Source organism: Camelus ferus, chromosome 5 (genome assembly GCF_009834535.1).
Source record: "Camelus ferus isolate YT-003-E chromosome 5, BCGSAC_Cfer_1.0, whole genome shotgun sequence".
Classification (NCBI taxonomy): Eukaryota; Metazoa; Chordata; class Mammalia; order Artiodactyla; family Camelidae; genus Camelus; species Camelus ferus.
The window spans coordinates 66,380,196-66,397,490 of record NC_045700.1 but is presented as its reverse complement, the minus strand read 5'-3'; the positions used below and the strand labels follow the sequence as shown (position 1 = coordinate 66,397,490).

Below are 17,295 nucleotides of genomic sequence, written 5' to 3'. Positions count from 1 at the left end.
ACTATGTCAAATCTTAGGATACTGAGTTGTCAAGTTAAGGCACTGTGGGCAGAAGAAAGCTTTGTCTGTAAGTAAGCTATGTTCTGAAGTTTGGGGCAGAGACTTGGAATCTAGAGACACTGGAGTAGTTTAAAGATATCGAAGTTGAATATAGCTTCCCTTCAGGATGTAGACTTAGGAAGCATCCCTTTAAAGCTAAACTTCCTCCACTAAGGCAGTGAATAAGACAGTTGCATTGAGACGGTGGCGTGTGTTGTTGGTGTTAGAATTGCCCACTCAAAATGCACGTTGCTCCGCTACATGTAAATGAGGATAGGTTTTGTGTCTCCTTAAGGATGTCACTATTCAGTTTTCTAAAACATGCCACAACGATCAATACAAATTATACTATAATCTTGTATACCACTGTTGCCTTTAATTCATAGTTCTTAGCTGGATAGAAAACTTACAATGTATTTTGTCCTTGTAAACATCAGATTAACCTGATCTACTCTGCTCTTCAGGAAAAGCTATGCCACTAATTATATTACATAGGCTAAAGACTGCCAGGCAGTTTTGTATTTTGAGGATAGTATAGGTTTTCTTAACAGATATTTGGTTTGATTCTCTGGAGGCAAATGTGACTATTCTTTTGGGGTAAAAATTGAGCATATTTGAGTTGAGTTAAGCAGAAATTTGAAGATTTGAAAAATGAATAAAATGATAAGTTTAAAATACCTTTATTAATTAATTTGAAAATCTTGAAGAAGTAGATGATTTTCTCACGAAAATCAAGTTATCAAAGTTAACTGCAGAAAGCATGAAGATACTATTGCACTTGAAGAAACAGAAAAGATGATCTAAATATTACAATGGCTCCAATGTCCTCGGGCTTTACTCTTGAATTGTGGCTATTGTTAAAGAAATAAATAGTTCTTATGGCAGATAAACCATTTCAAACTTAAGAAGAAAAATGACTAGTTGCTTATATATAGCTACCAAACCTCAAATGCTCAAAATGGACAAAAATAGCACTGAGAGAGAGACTATTCTGACTCATAAATATTTCAATTCTGAATAAGACTGATAGTGTTTTCATAAGAATTGAAGTTGTCTACATAGCAAGTCACATTATAAATAAGACTAAAAGGAAATAACTATAAAGAAAGATTTCCCACAGTTAAACCTAACATTTAAGAAGTTCAAAAACATTAATAAATCAAACAGCTGCATCAGTAAAAATGATCAGAGGACACCAGCAGAAGAGAAAATACAATTTCCTTCTAAACTATGTGGTGGAAAAAGACGTTTCATTTCACTCTTAATCAGAGAAATGGAAGTTAAGGTAAACAAAATATATTCTGCTCATAAAATTAAAATTTTAAATATGGTGGTAGTCAATATTAGCAAGGATTGAGATAGTTAACTTGAAATTACTGGGAGTATAATTTGGTATATCCTTTCTAAATAGAAATTTTGTATGAGGAGTCTTAAAAATGTTCCCACTTCTCATTCTTGTGATTCTACTTTATGAAATATATCCTGATGAAATAACTGGGGAGACATGTACAAAGAATAAAGTATGAAGATTTCAGTAGTAAATTTTTAAATTACAACAAAAGTTGGAAATAACCCAAATATTCTGCAACAGAGGAGGGGTTAAATAAATAATGTCAAGTCCATTTGAATAAAAATTATACAACCATTAAGATGTTTTGCAAGAACTGTAATGGCAGTGGAAAATTCTCACAATGTAGCAGGGAGGGTATAGCTCAAATGCTAGAGTGCATGCTTAGCATACAGGAACTCTTGAGTTCAATCCCCAGTACCTCCTCTAAAGCCTCATTACCTCTCCCTCAAAAATAAATAAAATAAATGACATTTAAAAAAAGAAAATTCTCACAATGTAACTTACAGTTATAGAACTAGATAATCAATACACTTTGCAGTATGATGCAAACTATATTTAAAATATTTGCAAGGAAGAAAGTAAACCAAAAATATTAACAATGGTTATATCATGGATTGATTGCAATTTTAATTTTCTTCTTTGTTCCTTTCTGACTTTTCCAGATCTTCCATAATAAATATGTAGCATTTTAAGATTGGAGATAACAGTTATTTTAAAAATGTGTTCCTAGATTTTTCCCCTTGATCACATGAACAACCTGAATATATGCCCCAAGCTAAGGAATGGCTCACCGAATTTCGCTGCACCAGTGCAAAATGTACCAGATTAATTGCGCCTTACTTGTTCTTTTCCCCTTTGGACTCACCCGATGTTGCCGGCTGCTGTCATAGGTTTGCTGAGCCCGAGAGACCCCTTGAGATGTTTGTCTGAAGGCCTCTGTGGCTGCTGTTTCTACTGGACCAGTTGGACTTACACGTATTGGTGTTTCAGAGCTGTTATTCTGAATGGACAGCCTGTTACGGTAGAATTTTGTGACTGGTTATAATAATTTTTAATGATCAAGTGTGACATTAAAGAAAGTTTTTAAAGAAACTGTTAAGTCAGATATTAAATTCACTATCCAAAAAATAACAAAGTAGCCCAACTTTTCCCCCTGTGCTTTTTTCCAACCACGCAGTTGATATAGAGCTAATTGGCCAATACTAGGAACAAAAATTCCATTTCCCTCCTTCTTGATAATCTAGAAATGAGAATGCAAAGAAAACCCCTCAGGTCATCTTGTCCAGGTCAGATACTAGGGGTTCTAAGCGCAGATGTGTGGTTATTATGTGGTGTCTAAAGGAGCATAGAATAGCCTGGTTTAAGGTCAGGCATATTCCAATTTTATACAATTCCGTTTAGTTTCATTTCCTTGTTCAAAAACTATTTAAAACATACTACCATCTTGAGTTATTGCATATAAAAACACTTTTTGAAAAAGCAGAGAACTCCTTGCTCACCGAGACTTTACATCTAACGAACAGACAAACATAAAATCACTTCTGACATCCTGCGATTATTTCTACAGAAAGCGATGAGAGTCTAGGGCAAGAAGCGATTCTGCGGTGGTAAACTTTAATTATGTGTTGAAAGGGTGGGCATTTGGGTGTAGAAAAACAGGGTAACCCATTAATTCTTTGTCACACAACTTCTGAGTGACACACTCTGCTCCTACCCTATCTCAGATCATGTTAATACCTTGGGGTTGTTCAATTCCACTTTCTATACTCATGCAAATATTTACAAACAGCAAAATACATGTTTAATTTGTTTTTGAGACAAAATGGCATCATTCCACACACATTATTCTGTGACTTGCTCTTTGAATGCACGGTGCTGGATGCCCTCTAGTATAATAGAAAGATGCTAAAATTTGTTCCTAAGTAGATTCACCACTTTCTGTTGTGAGTCTGTCCAGTAAATATTCCACCATTTTTCTACCAGTGGATCTTTAGGTTTCTTCTTTATTGCCCCACCCTCCAATGCTACAATGTTCATCCTGATTTTCTAGGTAGTGGTGATTTTATTCCTACAGGACAGAGTTTCAAAAATGAATCAAGGGCCAAATCTTGTGTATATTTTCATGGTTAGTAGATACCACCCTTCTAAAGCCAACCCCTCTAGGTGTGCACTGGATTCCATCCCCTCTTTTATTTTATTTAAATTTTGTTGGGAGGAGGTAATTAGGTTTACCTATTTTACTTTTCAGTGGAGGTACTAGGGATTGAACCCAGGACCTCATGCATGCTAAGCACGTGACTCTGCCACTGAGCTATCCCCTCCCTTATTTCCATCATTCCCTCTTGACTGCAGGATTCTGTTGCTCCAGCAGTGCTCCTCGTCTTACACCAAATCATCGTTTTCATTTTACAAACTCATTCCCATCAGTGCACTAACATGCTGTTATTTTCCACATCATAACAAAACATTCTCTTAACTTCAGTCACTTTACTGTCTTTTTGCTCCAGTTTAAAAAAAAAAATCCTGGGAAGAATTTTCCCACTTGGTATCATCTATTCCTCAACTCTCATTCTTTCTTAAGCAGCCTCCAGGATGATTCTTTCTACAGCCAATACCCTACGATATTCTTTTTTAGGTCATCAATGGTTTCCTCGGTGCTAAATCTAAAGGTCAATTCTTACTTGACCTAGCAGCAGCGTTTACACCGTGGATCACGCCCTCCTCTCTGAGTCACTTTCTTTACCTGTCTTCCAGGATTCCTCATTCTTGGTTTTCCTCCCATCTCTTCCATCACTCTTTCTCAGACTCCCTTGCTGATGTTTCACCTTCTCTCCAACTATGTGATGATGTTGGGTGTCACAGGGCTCAGTTCTCAGTTTTCCTCTCTTCCCCATCTACACTGTATTTGGTGATCTCATACAATCCTGTGGCTTTATAAACTATATATGTCAACAACTCCCAAATTTGATCGCCAGTAGACTTTCTCCCAAATTCCAGACATGAATAGAAAATTGCCTTCTCAACATCTCCATGTGGTTGTCCAAGGACATCGCAATCTTAACATGTCCCAATCTGAACTCCTGATCGTCCCCACAAACCTGCTCCACCGATATCCTTCCCCATTTCAGATGAGAGCAACTTTCTCCTTCTACTTACTGTAGCACCACCATGATCATATCTTTAATATAGCCTAGAGAGTTGACCCATAGATCTGAGGAAGGGAATACAAATCTTATTAACTGATCCAAGTATATAAGGACACCTAATATGTGACAAAATTTGTATTTTAATCAAGTGGGAAAAGATTGCATTATTGGTTATCCACGTAAAAATAACCAGAGCTAGACCTTTCCTAAAATAAATTTCACAGGGATTGAAAAATTAAATTAAAATTCAAAACAGAAACATTAGAAGAAATTTTGGGAAAATATTTATATAGCCTTGCTTCTACACTGCCCCCTTCAGGTTACTTTTAATATTTCCTTTTATTCCACTTGGCCACACTGGCTTCCTTGCTGTTCTTTGGAGCTGCCAGGTCCACTCCTGCTTTGAGCTGGCTGTCTCAGTTAGCAGGATGCTTTCCTAGGTACCTGTAAGATTCACTGCCTCACTTCCTTCAAGGCTTTGTTCAAATGTCACCTCTCACTGAGGACCACTAAAACCACCCTATTTAAATTTGTGAACCAACTTCCCCTCTGTCTTGCTCTCTCTTACTTGGCTCTCCTTTTTTTCTTTTACTTCAGTATTCTTAACTTCTAATATATTATTATAATCCATGTATATGCTTATTTTTAATTGTCTGGTTTCCCCCAACAGAATGAAAACTCCATGAGATCTTTGTGTCTTCAGCTCCCTGATGTAGTCCCAGTCCCGAGAAGAGAATTCACTAAAGTTTTATTGAGTGGATTATTTTTCAGATTAGTTTCTGAAAAGTCTGTAGCCATTTATACTTCTATCCAATGTCAAAAGCACCTAATTTCTTCCATGTTTACCAGCACAGGATGTTGTTATCAGTTCACTCTTTGTTATTCTGATTTAAAAAATGATGGTATCTCATTGTTCCTTTAGTTTGCATGTTTCTAACTGCTTGCAAAGATGAACAAATTTTTTGTGTGTTTAACGGCCATTTGGAATTCCTCTTCTGTAATGGCTGATTTAGATATTTGGTGTAATTTCCTCCTCATCCTCCTTATCTTCCTAATTTTCTTCTTCCTTATTTCTTTTTCCTCCTCCTCCTCCTTCTATTCCCTCCTCTTCCCCTTGTTCTTCCCTCCTCTCTCCTCCTTTCCCGCCTCCTCCTCTTCTTCTCTTTCGTCTTCTTTTTGAGTTTTTCTTATCAATTTGCAGGGACCTTTCCACAGCATAGTTTGTCCTCCGAGTGAAAATACTTTTCTAAGTCAGACTTATTTTTGATTTTGTTTATGATATCATTTACCATGAGAAAATGTTTACATTTGCATGTGTGTGTGTATATATATATATATATATTCCTTCATGATTCCTTATTTTTTGTCTTGCTTAGGAAGCTCTACTCCAACCCAGTTTTCTTAAATTTTTCTAGTATTTTTATTTTAAACTATTTTTACACTTAAACTTCAAACACTTTGGAATTTATTTTAGTTTATGGGGTGAAATAAGGGCCACTTTTGTTTTCTTTCCAATGGCTAACCAGTTTTGCATCTTTTCCCATTGAACTGAAATAATACCTTCATCAAATGTGAGGTTCCCATTTATACCTGGATCAATAATTTTGTACTCTTGCCCTCGGCTCTATGTAGCCATTTCTTGTTTATATACAGTGGCTCTAATATCTGTGGAAGAGCATCCTTTCTCACTATTCTTTAATTTTACAATTTTAAATATTCTTGTACATTTTTCCTTTCAACATGTCTTCAGAATTATTTTATCCTATTTTTTAAAAAATTGTGATCCTATTTGGAAGTGCATTTAATTTAAACATAGTTGATTCTTTTTTTTTTTAATTTTGGGGGGAAGCAATAAAGTTTATTTATTTTTAGAGGAGGTACTGAGGATTGAACCCAGGACCTACTGCATGCTAAGCGTGTGCTCTACCACTTCAGCTGTACCCCCCAACCAAATGTGGTTGATTCTCATTATTCATGGTGGTTATGTTCTGTGAAATCACATGAACACTGAATTAGTGAAAACTGAACCACATCTTCTAGGGGAAACACAGGGTTAAGCTCTTGCAAGTCTCTGGTCAGAACATTTTCATCAACCAATCAATAGATAACTTTGTTTTATACATGTTTCTGTTTAAAGATAACTTCATTAATATATATTGTTGATTCATTAACACTGAACCCATGGTCAGCAGTGCTATAACTCATGCCTGAATGAAGCTCATCTAACACACGTATTTTTTAAGGCACATCATAGCCTTCTTGTGCTTAGGAACATGAGACAGCACTTCAGCACCATGTTTGGAAGCCATTTACAATAGTGAAATCACCAACAGAGAGCACAAAATGTGAAAAACATGGCACAAATTAGACTGTGTAAAGGATCTGTGTTTACACTATGAGAACTGAAACCAGAAGGCAGAGTGGAGTTCAACTTGATCTCAGCTGTGCTTTAGGCAGCTCAGAACTTTTTCCACACCCTGCATGTCTGCAAATGACCAAAGAAGCCTTGTGAGTACTGATTTTAGGGTTACAAATAAATTTTCATGAGAGGGTGAATGAATAAACATGGAATTTGCAAATACGGTGGATCAGTGGTATTAATTTTTGGATCATGTGCATTCTGACGCTAGTGTCTTCTCTTAGGAATTTGTACGTTTCTTCTTTTGTTCGGGTCTTGTTTTCTGTATTCAATGAAATATTGCACTTTTCTTTATATGTGCCTTGTGTCTTTTGTTAAACTCTTTTTCCTGGTTTCTTTTAAAAATAATTTTTATAGGTTATCATAAATAGATTTTTATAAAATTTCTAGCTGGCAACAGCTAATAGAGTGAACCCTCTGGAGCATAGTTTTGCATTCTGAATTTTGAGGATTAACAAAATTCACAATTTTTGATGTAATGGTTTTACTTGAGTGAATTAAGCTTAATAAAATATTTAAAATATACAAAATGCATGTATAGGGATGTTGCCTGGAAAACTGGGGGAGGTGAAGTGAAATGTGAAAATAACCAAAGTGGTCAATGATAAGCACATCCTTATAAAAATGAGAGTGAAGTCATTAAAAGTGACATTTTGGAAACATGACAGGGAAAATGCTCTCCATTTAATGTAAATGGGAGAGAAGAATGAAAAATTGTTTCTGTAGCATAATTCCTGATTTGGAAACACTAAACTGTGAATAGCACTTATCTGTGAGTGATGGAATGCCTTTCTTTCCCTTTTTAAAAAAGCATTAATTCTGAATTAGCCTTTCAAAAGCAAATCAACAAAAACTTAAAGTATAGAAAAAGTTATTCCAATATTCTAATATTAAAAATCTTCTGTGACTGTCGGAGATCTTTAGTTGGGATAGCTCTAAATGATTGGATGGGCCACTTAAATGTATTTTTACCCCTTGTTCTACTTTAAAATTAAAGTTCATTTCTAGAAGAAAAAAGCATCTCAACCCCTCACCCACTCTCACCTCCAACCTTTTTCACACCTGTGCAAATGCCCTGTGCTGGCTGTGTAACCCGGTACCCAGACTCCAGGCTGCCATCCTGCAGGACTGTCACTCACAGACACTCACCTGGCCTGTGCATGGTGAGCCATATCCTTTGGATTTACCTGGTCCAGCACCCACTGCCTTTTCGCAGCTTCTTTCCTCCTGCAGCGCCCTTGGAGCAGGTTGTTTCTGAGGGTCCTAGGGAGGAGTTTTGTGTCGTCCTTTGCTGACATCTGCTGGAACACCCAACATTCAAAAGGGCGCCACATTAGTCTTAACATGGTCTTCTTTCCTTACTTGGGTGGGCTGGCCACCACGAGAGGTCCTGAAACTATTTCGCTTATTTTTATGTCCACAGAAAAATCATCTTACTTCCTTGCTACCTTAATGTCTTCACATTCTCCCTCTATCCACATACATATAGTATACATTTCCCAGTGAAATACCTGCCAGCTTCTGCAATAACTCCTCTTAGAGCAACCCAAGAAGGTGCACTCAAGCCAGAAGAGGGTACGAAAGAGGACTAAGTCGATGGTTGCTAATTTGGGGGATTCCTTTGAGAATTTATCTTCAGAAAAATGCTCATACATTTAATTCTGTATACAGTTTCAGTGAATTCACAAACCACCTGAAGTCCGTCCACATGTCAGCCAAAAGGAAACAAAGGAATGAGATGTTTTATTAAAAATTTTCAACCCTTGAAATCTAAAGTGTAATAACAAAGTGACCACATGGTGTCAGTCTAACACCGATAAACCCCATCTCTCCCCAGGCTCTTAGAAACAGGAGGATCACAGAGCCAATAAACCTGAGGATCTCGGTTAATAAAAGTTTAGTAAAGCAATATCCACTGAAAATTATTTGGCAAGATTGAGGCTTGACTTTTGTGAACCATTCATGGTAAAGAGAGAATGTGGGAAAACTGTTCTCAGTAAAAGTAATTAATCAACATCTTTCACTAATGTGAAATTTGGAGGTGAGACCATCTGCATGGAGACACTGATTCATGCTTAGCGACAAAAAGACAGTGTTCTTTCTGGGAAAATTTAAAAGCTCTCTGCTTTAAAGATATCCTGTTGCTCTTTCTCCTTAGTAAGAGCGGACTTCTCTTGCTGAGCATTTATAATTTTCTTAAAAAAAAATTGGAAGTCAGGTATGAAGTCTTAGTTTTATACTCTTCCAGTCAAAACTGAGATAATGGCTTTTCTCTTTGGTTTTTCCTAAAGGAAAAAATACTTGAATTTTAGTGCTCAGGAAAAGACATGCTAAAAAAGAAAACTTCTTTCAAAATGTACTAGCAACTAGAAGTCTCATTACATTATCTTCGCCAAACCAGAGCTTTTTGTTTTTAATCTGTATCCATTTCCAATGCCTCTGCCCTCTTACACCTTGGATATTTTCTAGGTTTTAATAAAATCTACAATGTAAAGTATTTGTGTATTAAGAGATATTTAAGATTGAGTTGGCCACTTGCTTGGTCTTAAATATTATAACACATGAAAGGAGCAGACTCTGTGGTTTCACTGGAAGGGAAGTTGTTTTTTTTTTTTTAAATCACTGTAGATTGCATTGATAAGATTCATGAAGTTTGGTACATCGCATTAGATGCTACCTGGATGCAGTTCGCAATCGCAGGATGAGACTTCTGGTGGGACTTGCTGTGAAGACCAGATACGAAACACACCTGGCAGATGTCAAAGTTGAGACACTTCAGACAGCGGTATCTGCCAATTAAAATGGAAGTGTGGCTGACATCACTACTAGCAGTTGAGCAAAGAAAACATCATTCAGGTGAAGGACGAGCACTCTAAAACATTGCAGGAACTGTCCGAGCTATCAAGTGAGTACACAGTTTCTCTGAAACTTTTCAGGGATATTAAATGACTCTGATGGCTTATTTAATCAATTACATGACTCTGATGGCATTTTTTATAATATAGCATTCAATGAATATAGTTTTATCAACAAACTATAGTATAGAGGACTGGTTCATCCTCCCCGCCACCAAAAATACCGAGTGTCTTTCACATGCAGAGTACTGTGTGCTGCAACCTTAGGACAGACCCGCAGGCTTGCAGCCACAGTTTGCAGAGCCGCACGATGCATTCAAATATTTTTAATTTAATTGCCAACTTTAAAAAATGGGAGATTTCAATAAAGTTTGAATTCTAGCTTCTTTTGAAAATTTGTGAGATATGATGGTATTGGACCTCCATTCCCACAATAAAAAAAAACATAGATAAAGGATCTAAAATAAACATGTCATTTTTTAGAAATTAGTATATATCTTCCCATGAAAGTGGGAGAGGGGGACTTCCTCACCAGTCAAAACTGAGTGACCACCACACCCAAGTTTCTTAACACATCAATGTTACAGACTTTCTATAATGAACAGTTACAATCTTAAATCTCCTGTGGCCAGAAGGAGACGAGGAAATCTTGAGACACTCTGGTAAGGAAGGGTGTCTCTTAGCACTCAGGGAGAATACTGTGATACTGGGGAGAGCTGGTGAGACCTCAGAGTCATTAATCAGTAAATTTCAAGGATGAGTGGGATCATACTGTTTGTCTGTAAAATACCAGAGATCTATACTTTCTTCTCCTCATATTTTAACTCCCTTCTTCAACTCCAGTGTATGAGGCATGAAGTTGCATCCTCACATCAGCGGCAACAATGGGTGAGGCCAAGGTGGCAGCTCCTCCTTTCACACAGTCCCTGCCCTTCCCTGCATCCCTCCTTCCTACTACTCGCCTTGCCCCGGAAAGCATGTGCATTTCCAACCTCTGTCTTAAAGGCACAGAAGTGGAAACATGATAGAATTCCTATGCTTTTCAAATTTCCAATCTTGCTGCAAAAGAAAAAAAAATGATATGGAAGCTGGAAGTAGAAACCAGCAAAATTTGGTAATATGTGACGAGGTGCCGAATGAGAAGCATGGAAAAGAAGCGCTGTAGGAGAGAGAGAGGGCAATCCCTGTGGGCTGCTGCGCTCTGATACATTTTTATGGACGAAGTGAGACACATTGTGCATAGAATGCTGGGCCGAAGAGGAAAGTGAAGGAAATCCCAGTAGAAAGAAGAGGAGGGGTAAGGAATGGAGGCTGGTGGGAGGAGAAGAGTGGAGTCTGTCAGATCTACTGAGAACTCTGAAGAACGGAGGAATAAAAACGTGGAATGCTCCTGAGGCCAGATGGCCAAAGGGCTTCTGACCACAGTCATTTGAAGGCAGAGCAGGGGAATGCAGGTGCTCTCTCGCTGAAGAAAAGGGAACCCTCCTACACAGTTGGTGGGAATGTAAATTGGTGTGGCCACCATGGAAAACAGTATGGAGGTTCCTAAACAACTAAAAATAGACTTACCATATGATCCAGCAATCCCACCCCGGGCATATATCCAGAGAAAACACTATTTTGAAAATATACATGCACCCCAGTGTTCACAGCAACACTGTTTACAATAGGCAAGACATGGAAGCAACCTAAGTGTCCATCGACAGATGACTGGACCAGTTCTCACTGCCCTTGTTCACTGCCATCCCCGACACCTATCCCAGGGTAAGATAATAATAAAGGGTGTTGAATGACTATAATAGTAGCAAACATTTTTGAGCTCTTTCCATGCATCAGGTGGTAGACATGTGTTGACACAGTTTATCCCCACGAAAGTTCTTTAAGGTAAGGCATTCTTATTATTATCCTCAAAGATGAAGAAACTGATTCGAAGAGAGTTTAGGCAACTTGCACAAGGTTACACAACTACTTAATAAGTGGTAGAATTGAATATAGTTCCCTGGGCTATACAGTAGGACCTTGTTTATTTACTTATGTATAGTACTTTGTATCTGCTAATCCCAAACTCCTATTTATTCCTCACCCCAACCTTTCTCCTTTGATAACCATGTTTGTTTTCTATGTTTGTGAATTGGTTTCTGTTTTGTAAATAAGTTCTTTTTTGTCATATTTTAGATTCCACATGTAAGTGATATCATATGATATTTGTCTTTCTCTGTCTGACTTACTTCACTTAGTATAGTAATCTCTAGGTCCGTCTTTGTTGCTGCAAATGGCATTATTTCATTCTATTTTATGGCCGAGTAGTGTTCTATTGTGTGTGTGTGTGTGTGTGTGTGTGTGTGTGTGTGTGTGTGTGTGTGTGTTTATATATATATACACCACAACTTCTTTATCCAGTCATCTGTCAATGGACATTTAGGTTGCTTCCATGTCTTAGCTATTGAACACTGGGGTGCATGTATCTTTTCGAATTAGCATTTTCTCTGGATATTTGCCCAGGAGTGGAATTGCTGGATCATATGGTGACCCCGTTTTTAGTTGTTTAGAAGACCTCCATACTGTTTTCCATAGTGGCTGCACCAATTTACGTTCCCACCACAAGTGCAGGAGGGCTCCCTTTTCTCCACACCCTCTCCAGCACTTGTTATTTGTAGACTTTTTGGTGGAGGACATTCTGACCAGTGTGGGGTGGTACCTCATTGTAGTTTTGATTTGCATTTCTTTAACATAGTGATGTTGAGCATCTTTTCATGTGCCTATTTTAACCACTATGAAAGACCACTAAGGCAGGAGACTTGAGTTTGAATCACACAAGGCTATTACTAGGTGACCTTGATACGGAAATTTAAGCTCACTCTTTTGAAGATACCCAGTACATGATAGGTTTTCAAAGAACATTAGTTGAATGAAATTAAATGAATGACTTTGTTTCCTCGAGGAAAATAGGGCTAGTAAACCCTGCCCTCTCAGCCTTGCAAAATTTTTTACAAAGCTTTGAAATTTATTCAACATGCATAACTGGGGAGATATTCACTTTTTACATGAAGTGTATAACATAAAGTATTTCTGTAAAGATGATTTGATTTATTTAGCATTCCTGTGTGGTTGCAGAGGACTCATTGGGACAATACACTGACCCTAACCTTGGCTTGGTTCCTCTGTGCTTTGAAGCTACCTACAGGTGCACAAGAAAGGGTGTAGTGTGGATAATGAGGCTGGTCTGTTGTTGATGCCTTTCCCAACAGAGAACCAAGTTTTTTCCCTACTATCATCTCAAACTTACTATTACAGAGTGTCAACGTGACACATCCTGCTATAGTTGAACACTTGGCTCAGGAACAATCTCTGGTCTTTTTATCTTCTCTTACTTTAGAAGGTCATGTCTTTGCCCTCGTCCTGCTACATTCATGTCTGCAAACACTTCTGCTCTAAAGTGACTTTATTAATCTCACTGAAACTAAAAGCCTTGAGGCTATTGCTGGAGTTTTCTGAGAGCCAAAAAACACAGGTTTAAGGTTAGGAGGACTGCGATACATTCAAGCAATTTCTAGCAGACTCAGAAGGTTACAGCTAAAAGAAGCCTAAGTTACTCTTTGACCCACCCTTCCTTCTCTTGCTTAAAAAGAAACTGAGGCCCAGAGAGATTACAGGCTGTGACCACGCTACCCAGCAGTCTGCATATTAGAGAACTCCACACTGCCTTGGGTGTCTAGGAAGAAGGATGCATTTCTAAGAGGAAGCTTAATCTCATTCTCAATAGATAAGGACATAATCTAAAACTTAAAGCGTGGCACTTCTAGCCCACTGCCTTTGCTTTTTTTTCTTTCTTTCTTTTTTTTTTTTTGAGTGAACTGAGCAAGTCATTCAAATTCTTTGGGATGCCCTTATAAAATAAAACTAATAATACATGGTTTATATTATACACAATGATTTTGAAAAAATATTTCACTGTATAAGTTGTAGTTTATATAATTGCAGGGTGAAAGCAGGCCAGCGCAGGACACACAGTAACTGCTTAAATAATGCTCGTTTTTTGGATAAGTGATCATGCTACACACATAACACGGTAAATCATATTCATGCTACTCCACTGCCCAATAGAAAAAGTTTATTTTTCGCTGTGGTGTGGCGATTTTTTTTTTTTTTTTTTGGTTTAGTTTGCTTAGTTTCCAGCAGTCGGGTCCATTTATATGTTTTATTGTTTCAACTTCAGTTATTTGAGAAGAGTTTTTCACGAATGAATTTTCACTGGGTCCTCAGAATTCTCTGCAAATCCGATTCATTTTCTCAGCAAAATTCAAACCTGATTTCCAGTTTTTCAGTGGACCCAGCAGACCTATTTAATACCAGTGGGATGATAATTTATATCACCTGAGTCCTCACTCCTCCTGCCTCTCCTGGGCACCCCCCTTTTTGACCTGTTTTTAGCTCCCAGGTTGTCCCAGCTCCTCAGTCCTACCACAGCTCCAGCCCTGACACCAGGATAATGGTGTCCCCAGTGCCCGGCCTATACCTGCAAGATTTCCTTCTCTCTTTGATCATAACTTGAATTTCATTTCCTTATCATTTTATTTACAGGAGACCGACAGCACCATTTCCCTAAGATGGGATTTGGACTGTCTTCCTCAAAGCCGTGGAAAGATCTGGATCTCCTGCCTCCAAAACTAGCTTTCAAATCTGCCTTTACCTTGAAGCCAGGTCTGGCGTGAGCTGCTCCCACAAAGCCTGATCATTCCTTGGCGTCCAAGGAAGTTCTTACTTGTCTGCACAAGGAGGCAGCAGAGCATCATGGGTGCAAAGCTGGGACTCTGGCTTCAGTCCACAGCCTCTGCCATTCTCTAGCCATGAGAGCTTAAGCTTAAGTCATTTAGCTTCTGTGCAAGTTAGGCATAACACCACCTTTTCTATAGAGTTATTACACGTTTTACATTTTATACATATAACCTAAGATTTGTTTAACATTTAACAGATGTAAGCTATTATTATTGTTAGTATGGATTGCTCCAAAGTATTTAAAAAGTTTTTTTATAACAAAAAACAAAAATATTTCACTGTAGAGGAATAAAATTGTCTAGGGGTCAGAGTGTGTGTCAGTGAAAGAATTTAATATTCCATTAATTATAGAAGGTAAAACACAATTTATTATCAAGCAGGATCCCTCATGCAGGAAATTAACCTCCCCCCTCTCCCAAATAACTGAGCTCTAGATATGTGAGAAGGACCACAGAAAGAATCTGGAGAGATGCAGCTCCAGCTCTAGACTTATTTGAAGAATGACTGTCCATGCAATGGATGAGTAACTGTACCTCAGTCCTGTGATTGGGAAGTTTCTGCAGATTCTACACCGCACAGGATGAGTGGCCATTTCAGTGGCTGACAGTCGGTAGCAGGTTGGGAGCTACAGGAGGTTGGGAGGCTCAGACTGTAACCAGGATAGGAATTTCTCTTCTTTGATGGCTGAGCTCAGCACCTGAAAGACAATGGCACACTCAGTCGAATTTCTATGCACGACTTTGGTCTCTCACAGAGATGGAAATGTACCTTCATCTTCTCTCTGGCTCTGTTTCTGTCTCAGAGGAAGAAGTTTATCGCATGCAAAGTCAGGGGCAGGCAAGTCGACCTCATAAATTAGGTCGTCTGGGATGCGATGTGGAGTGATAGGTCTGGGATTGAAATGGGTCTGCGGGTGTGTCTGCCCCCAGCTCCCAGGAATGTTTGCATGGCACTCACCCCTTGGAAACAGCTGCGTGTAGCACTCTTCACAGAGCACAGAGCACGACTCTCCCCCACGACAATCGGGATCTACAAGAGGCAAGAAACCCCATGTTGGGGATTAAGAAATGGAGAAATAAGTGGCCACCAGTCACGCCTGAGTGGTGACACTTACAGCCAGGGAGTCCCAAGTATTTGGTGTCTGAACTGAATGAACTGTCTCAATCGAGGCAAACAAGAAATGTGTGGGCTTTGTGCAGTGTATGAATAGAGACAACGAATGAACACGTGGGAGGAAGTGGGGCTGGGAGGTGGGAGTAGGTGAGAGGAAAGTCTGACAATGGGAGCAACACAGGGACAGCTTCCCTCGTTTCTCCTCTTATGAGCCCAGTCAAATTATTGAACCTTCCTTTGCCCTTGTTACCTATGAATCACAGACACCAACGATACTGTATTAAAGTTCAGGGCAGTTTTAAGGAAACCTTTTCAAACACTTTCACATCATCCCATTTTAGCAAATGCCAGTATCTGAAGTACGACAGTAACCATTATACTCATTTTAAGACAGGGGTAATTGAGATTTCACAGTTCATTCAAGGCCAAACAAACCAATAAACAAAGGTAAGTTAGCTGCAGAATTGAGATCTCACTCCGAGCCTCCTTACTCTGTTGAGGGGTTCTCCCAAAGCTTTGTCACATCCAGGCCTTTTATGTATTCCAATGGCTGGAAATTTACACGACCTCACTTGGTGGTTTCCATCTTTCAGTCAGTCACATTAAAGAGTGTAACTAAGGGACGAAGAACCCCTTGTGACTGCGGAGATGGCCAGGGACTTGGTTCTGACATTATCTATATGCACAGATGCATGTATCTGTCACCACCATTTATGCCCATTTGGTCGCGGGTCATGAATTCACATCTGATGTCTTCTACAGCACAAGCTGTCAGCAGGCATTGCCTGCAAGCTCAGAAGTAATTTCAAAGACCCTCCCTGCTGAGTCCATCAACTCGAATAAACATTCTTCTAATCAGGAAAGTGGCACTTAGAACCACTTTGCTGACAATTAGCCAGGCAGAAGTCAACAAACATTTGTGTGATCGTGACAAGATGGCTTGTACTTTAAATTGATAATAACCCATCACCAACTGAACTAAGTAGCTATTCCCTATAGCTACTCCCTATGTCATTTGGCTTTTGTCTGAAGAAATAACTCATTACCCATACTTTGGCTTGTGAATGTTGATGACTAACTGGACCATTTATTTGGATGGCATCCTTGAGCCCTGGGCAAGAGGGTTTAGCCTCATTTGTAAAGTAAGAGAGATGGCTCAGATAGGATCTACTTGCTAACTCTGGGACTCTAACATCAGGCAAAAGACAATTCACTTCTGTAGTGAGTTTTAACTTACATTTTTGGCTAAGGGTGTGCACAAAGATTTTGTGGATTAATTGCCCATTTGACTAATTTTTTGTGTGTGCTCTAAGGAAGAATTAAATGAGACTAGACGGCAGTCGGCAAGGACAGAACGCCACGTGAAATGACAATTAGGATTATTGCAGGGAGGGACTGGGATCACGCGGTGGGCCCTGGAATTTTCTCTGGGAATCCATCTCTGAGTTCTTAATGGAAGTCAATGGGATGATAATTTGCTATGCAAATCTCCACCTTGAGAACAGCTTTCTCAGGAGCCTACTAATGCATGGGGTGGAGACAGAGCACCGCAGGAGCTGCCATTTCAGCGGCTCACTGACCTCAGTTGAGCCTGAA

The 17,295-nt window shown here is 38.9% G+C and overlaps 1 protein-coding gene across 1 annotated transcript in view; it reads right to left on the bottom strand.

Moving 5' to 3' along the window:
- DYTN (dystrotelin) overlaps positions 1 to 17,295 on the bottom strand; it is a 44,595-nt gene that overhangs the window by 14,004 nt on the left and 13,296 nt on the right. The window contains 4 exon segments of the mRNA XM_006182137.2: positions 8,105 to 8,253; positions 9,633 to 9,744; positions 15,120 to 15,283; positions 15,544 to 15,615. Of these exon segments, the coding sequence (XP_006182199.2) occupies positions 8,105 to 8,253; positions 9,633 to 9,744; positions 15,120 to 15,283; positions 15,544 to 15,615 (497 nt within the window).